Below are 6,756 nucleotides of genomic sequence, written 5' to 3'. Positions count from 1 at the left end.
ATCTCTGTGTGACCTATAAGTCATGAGTTCGAACCATGAAAGCAGCTATTAATACTAGCATTATAGTAGATTGTCTATGTCATACTCCTAGGGGTACAGTCCTCCTCCAAACACTACGTAAATACAGAATATTTTGTGCACCGAGCTGCCTTTTATAATTGCCATGCCTGTTTCATTTCATCCAACTGTATTTCGCATTTTCAAAAATGCTTGGTTCACTGGAGGTCAGCTTTTACACTTAGGGGACTAGAGGGTACAGCTTCTCCAAAAGTGGCATTCAATCATAGAGGAAGGAGTTTATAATGTAACTTAATTAAACAAATTAAAACAGATAAAAAGCTAAAAGGTGCAACAAACAACTTTTATTAATAATAAAAAAATGCATATTCATACAAGTGGTGGATATTATTATGTGTCCCCTAATCCACTCTGTGGTTCAACAATAATAGATGAGGACGAAGGACAGATGTTATATTCAGATGAGTTCAAATTGAAAAGACTCAAGCTTTCTGACATTAAATTGTACAAGGCTCTGTTGGATAAGTGAAGTCCCTTTTTAAGTCCTTAACCAAAATGGTACCGTAAATAATACTATTTCATCTTTATTTTATTGGACCAAGCTTTGGTTAACAGTTTTTGCGTATTTCACCTAGACGAAGAAATTGTAAAATTCAATTATCTCAGCTGAAAGTTGAAGAATAATTTTAATTTCAAACAAGTACAAAGAAAAAAAAAAGATGAAAAAAATCTGCAATTCTTCATTTCTTTCTGATTGTGCCAAATTTCAAAAATCTCATGGTCACGCTCTTAGTGGGTTTTCATGCCTTGACATTATTTTTTCTCTTCCTTTATTCAATATTCAAAACTTCACGGGCTTTTTGGAGCCAAGTGAATATATTTGATTCACCTTTTTTGTTTCAATTTATTTATTCAAAAAAAAAGAAGTTAATCAAATAGATTCCTATAGTCTAGTATTAGTATGTCTTTTCTTCGCATATTGCAGGGGGGAAGCAAAGAGAGATTTGATTTGTTGAATGTTAAGAGTATAATAATCGGGCATTTCTCTATTACCAAAAAAAATAAAAACGCATTTCTCTTTTACGCGTTTGCTTTTGGAATTACTTCCTCTTTTAGGTTTAAAGAAGTCTTATAATAATTGTTATTGCAAACCTAATTCCAAATACGAAAAAACCGAGTTTTGCTTTTTGCTACACCACGAAATACTTGTTCCACCATATAGGAAAATATAGCCGGATGTTGATCTTCGGTCATCCAAATCACCACCAAAATCAGCATCCGTATAACCAGCTAACACCAAATTCTTCTTTTTCTTCTTGAAGAACAAGCCCATGTCTGATATTGAGTTGATATACTTTAGAATCCTCTTTGCAGCTTCTAAGTGAGGCTTTCTTGGCCTTTGCATAGATCTGCTGACATATCCCATCGAAAATGCAATGTCCGGCCTTGTAATAGTAAAATACAGGAGACTTCCAACAAAAGCTCGAAAAGGCGTGGGATCTGCAAGAAATGAGCCTTTGTCCCGCCTTAACCTTGTGCTTATCTGAAGAGGAGTAGAACATGTTTTGCTTTGCTTCAATCCAAACATGTCAACAAGTTTCTTGGCATATCCTTCTTGAGTGACAAAGATCCTTTTGTTCATGTTTATCACCTCTAAGCCAAGAAAATGGTATAGTTCTCCCAACTTCTTGTTGTCAAATCTTGAAGCCTAGCAATTTCATCTTCATTGTTTCCTGTTATTATCATATCATCCACGTACAAAAGAACAACCATATGCAAGTCTCCTTGTTTTTTAACAAATAAGCTAGGATCTGATTGTGATGCATCATAATCACAGAAATGTAGATACTGAGCAATTTTTTCATACCATGCTTGTGGAGCTTGTTTGAGGCCATAAAGGGTCTTCTTAAGTTTGCAAACATGATTAGGATGTAAGTTAGAGACATATCCGGGTGGTTTCTCCATATAAATATCTTTGTCAAGCTCTCCATATAAGAAAGCATTTTTCACGTCAAGTTGCCATAACTTCCAATTATGCGAGGCTGCCAAGGCTAGCACAACTCGGACAGAGATCATCTTAGCCACCGGACTGAAGGTTTCTTCATAATCTTCACCATACTTTTGAGAAAATCCCCGAGCAACTAGCCTTGCTTTATATCTATCTGTGCTGCCATCGGCTCTTCTTTTGATTTTGTAAACCCATTTACAGGAAATGGGTCGTACATCCTTCGGCTTTGGTACAAGGCTCCAAGTTTGATTTTTCATCAGAGCCTCCATTTCATCATCCATAGCAAGCTCCCATTCTTTGACTCCTTTAGCTTCTTCGAATGAGAAAGGTTCTTCATCATCAATTGGTCCTGCAAAGAAACAGGAATACGTACTGATAAAATTTTCATCTCTAAAGCGAGCTAGCTTGATAATAGTTCTTTTTGGCTTTCCCGAACCACTTGAATAATCTTCTTGTTGTGTTTCATGTTGTTTAGGTCCAGGACTCCCCCTTTCTCTTAACTCCTCGGCAGTTGTATTATCTAGAGAAGCACCTGCAATGGATAAGCTTGAATCTCCATTATTTAAGGTTTTTGAACTCGCTCCATCCAATGCAGCTCCATAATATAAAGACACTTCGTCGAATATGACATCCTTTGAGACAACAAAGAGATGAGTTTTAGGATCCTTGTACTTCCATCCCTTTTTCCTTTCATCATATCCGACAAAGATGCATTTCCTTGCCTTGGCATCTAACTTGCTCCTTTGAGAATCCGGAATGTGAACATAATAAATAGAGCCAAAAACCATGAGGTGTTTCACGCTAGGCTTTTCTCGAAATATTAATTCATAGGGAGATTTCATATTATTTGAGAAAAAACGGCATCTTATTAATCACGTACGCTGCAAATTTCATACCTTCAGCCCACAAGGCTCTTGGTAAATTCTTGTCATGAAGCCAACTCTTATATATCTCAATTAAGTGTCGGATCTTCCTTTCAGCCACTCTATTTTGTTGTGGCGTATCACTGCATGTCAGCTCTCTTTTAATGCCATGCTGAAGACAAAAGGAAAGAAACTCATCTGATGTAAACTCACCGTCATTATCAGTTCGTAACCGCCTTATTCTGGAATCAAGTTCACCTTCAACGGTTTCTTTGAACTCTACAAACTTACTGAAAACTTCTGACTTGTGCTTCACAAAATGAATCCAAGTGAATCTAGTAAAATCATCAATGAAAATTAGCATATAAGAGTAGCTTGAAAATGAAGGAGTTCTCGTTGGCCCCATCAAGTCATTATGAATAAGTTCTAGTGGGGCATTACACCTTGACAAGGATCTGTCAAATGGAAGACGATGTGCCTTTCTATATTGACATCCTTCACAAACCTCTCCTCCATCAAAATTTCTTAAGTTAGGCAAACCTTTTACTAGAACTTTACCATGGCTTTTAATTTATCCATGCTTAGATGTCCAAGTCTAGCATGCCAAAGATGTGTATTATCATTGCTACTCATCTTCTCAATATATAAATTAAAGGCAGATAAGACATATAAATCGTTAACTCTCTTACCTGAGTGAACGATATCTGCCTTGAGTACCTTGATATTTAGGAGGAACTTCACATCACGTGGTCCAAATAGCAAATAGTTTCCAGCATCTACAGTATTTGCAACTGAAAATAGATTTTTCTTCATACCTGGAACGTGAATGACACTTTGAGGGTGATAGTGTCTTTTTGCTTCTCGTTGATCACAACAGTGCCTTCCTTCTCCACATTGTGGACTGTATTATCTGTTGTAACAATGACATCATATCCGTTGTATTCGCTAAAAGTGGAGAATTTGGATTGATCCCCAGTGAGATGGTGCCCATATCCTGAATCCACGGTCCAGTCTCTTTCAAAATTTATGGAAGCCATGGCATTTATTGCTTGAGTCTCCATTGTGTCTTCTTCTTTAGCAACTTCCTCGATTTGAGCTATATTTCTCTCTTTGTCTTGACAATATCTTTTTATGTGTCCGACTTTGCCACAACGGTAACATTTTAAAGGCTTTTTACCGTTACTGGAAGACTCCCCCTTCTTTCCTGGCGAGCTCGAACCACTTGAGGATTGAAATTGTATATTATCTCTTGATTTCCCTTTAAAGCTCCTCTTATCGGCGACAAGAGCATTTCCTTCCCCTTCTTTGATAGATACACCAACCATCTGTTTGGCTAATAGCTCTTGTGACGATAGCAAATTCTTAAATTCTTCCAAAGATGGTTTGAATCGATGTAACAAAAGAAATATATTCTGGCTTTAAGCCACGAATAATAATTCTTCTTACTCGTGCTTTAGAGATAGCCTCATCCGGATTCAATAGAGAAATTTCAGAACACAGATTTTTAACCTTTCAAAAAATACCCGGCGATCGAGAGATTACCTTGAGTGGTGTTAGCTAACTCATTCTCTAAAATCTGTAGTCGAGATTCATCCTTCTTGTTAAACAGCCGATCGAAGGTCCTCTATATTTCATGAGCTAATTTACACCTTATAATATGATCAAATAAATTATGAGAGATGGACCTCTTTAGGATAAACTCCGCCTTAACATTAATCTGCTTCTACTTCTTACGTGCATTGCTATTTTCCGATGCGTCAGCAGGAGGACTTGTGTTACTCCCATTAACTTCCCACAAATCCTCACCAACAAGGTATGACTCCGTACAAGTCTTCCATACCTTGTAGTTAGACTGGTTCAATAACTCAATCCCTAGTCCCACCCAAATCCATTTAGAGAAACCAATTGAATCAACCACTAACCCGACCTTGAAATCTAGAAGCCGACTTATAGTCTGTGGGACACCGCTTACAGTCCGTAAACTTCTTTCATCTTCTTAGCTACCTTATCCAAGTAGGACTTAGTAGTGTCGAGCTGTTCTTCCCATCCTTTGGCCATATAATAAGCCCCCAAACTCTTTCCCTCGAATGCGGATAGTAATTATGTGGAGTTTGTGGTTGTTGGCCTGTGGCTAGCTCAAATGGTGTACGCCCCATGGACTCACTCCGCTGCAAGTTATAAGAGAATTGGGCGATGTCTAGGAGCCTTGCCCAATCTTTCTGGTGTGCGCTTACATAATGCCTCAAGTAGCATTCTAGTAAGGCATTGACCCGTTCCGTTTGTCCATCCGTCTGTGGGTGGAAACTAGTAGAAAAGTGCAATTCCGTGCCAAGTATGTCGAACAACTCTCTCCAAAAGTTCCCAATAAAGTGGGGGTCTCGATCACTAATGATATGCCTTGGTAAGCCCCAATACTTTACCACGTTCTTAAAGAATAGCTTGGCGGCTTCCTTAGTTGTGCAACTCGGTGAGGCGGGCATGAAGGTGGCATATTTGGAAAATTTATCCACGACCACCATAATAGTACCATAACCGTCAGACTTCGGTAGGAAAGTGATAAAGTCCATAGTCACGCTCTCCCATGGACGCTCTGCAACTAGTAGTGGCTCCAAAGGTCCTCCGGGCTGTTGTTGCTCAACCTTGTCCTGCTGACATACAAGACAAGTCTGCACATAACATTCTATATCATCTCGCATGTGTGGCCAATAGTAGACTGACTCAACCAAGGCCCTGGTGCGATGTTAGCCTGGATGACCAGCCCACATTATATCATGACTCTCCCTTATGATCTGCCGTCTAATGTCTCCAAACTTAGGCACGTAGACCCGCCGACCCGTGGTAAGCAATATTCCGTCTTCTACCCAAAAACGTCTCGTCTTGCCCTGGTTGGCTAACTCGATAAGTTGTTTGGCTGCTGGATCATGTTGCATGCCTTCTTTTATAGCCTCTCGAATATCCCATCTTGCTGAAGTGATTGTAGCAAGCTCTGCTTTTCGGCTCAAGGCATCGGCTACAATGTTACCTTTGCCCCGCATATACTCGAGCGCATAATCAAACTCGGCCAATAAATCCTGCCACCTAGCCTGCTTTGGTGTGAGCTTCTTCTGTGTCTGAATGTAGCTAGTAGCCACATTATCAGTCTTGACCACGAATCTCGACCCGAGCAGATAATGTCTCCATGTACGAAGGCAATGCACAATGGCAGCCATTTCCTTCTCTTGTACCGTGTAACACCGCTCCGTCTCATTTAACTTGCGGCTCTCAAATGCTATGGGATGCTTATGCTGCATCAAGACACCCCCAATGGCAAAGTTTGAGGCATCTGTGTGCACCTCAAAAGTCCTGGAAAAGTCAGGTAATGTCAAGACTAGCTCCTCTATTACAGCTGCCTTAAGGCCTTCAAACGCCTTTTGACAATGCTCCATCCAAACCCATGGCTTGTTCTTCTTTAGCAACTCAGCCAATGGTGCGGCCTTTGCTGAATATCCACAGATGAACCGACGATAGTAGTTAACAAGGCCAATGAAAGATCTCAACTCAGTTACCTTTATGGGTGCCTTCCACTCCTGGATAGCACGTACCTTAGCCTCGTCCATTAGCACGATCACCCAAATCCATTTGAAACTTCCTCTTCTTTAGTTGAATCCTTCAATCTTAGTTAACGATCTTGGGCTAGCAGAATATCTCCAAATAATATTTTTCTTTTGCTATTCTTTACATGGTATCAACACAAAGGTTATGACTAAGGAATGTTAGAAAGAATACAAGAGATTTCTAGAAGGAAATTTTGTTGGAACCATGGCCGAAATTACCAAGGGCTTGGTACTTGCAGAAGTGATTAACACGAAGGTCCCTAAACGAAAATAG

General features: G+C 39.6%; 1 protein-coding gene across 1 annotated transcript; it reads right to left on the bottom strand.

Moving 5' to 3' along the window:
* Nucleotides 1-1,159: 1,159 nt before the first annotated feature.
* Nucleotides 1,160-1,660, bottom strand: LOC138871978 (secreted RxLR effector protein 161-like). Its single transcript, XM_070149907.1, has one exon. It carries the CDS (start codon nucleotides 1,658-1,660, stop codon nucleotides 1,160-1,162), a length of 501 nt encoding a protein of 166 aa, XP_070006008.1.
* Between the last annotated feature and the right edge of the window lie 5,096 nt (nucleotides 1,661-6,756).

Source organism: Nicotiana sylvestris, chromosome 6 (assembly GCF_000393655.2).
Source record: "Nicotiana sylvestris chromosome 6, ASM39365v2, whole genome shotgun sequence".
Lineage (NCBI taxonomy): Eukaryota > Viridiplantae > Streptophyta > Magnoliopsida > Solanales > Solanaceae > Nicotiana > Nicotiana sylvestris.
This window is presented reverse-complemented; position numbering and strand designations above follow the sequence as displayed.

Excerpts from the sequence above, each read along its gene's own strand:
- LOC138871978 (XM_070149907.1), bottom strand. The coding sequence starts at position 1,660 with ATGAACAAAAGGATCTTTGTCACTCAAGAAGGATATGCCAAGAAACTT.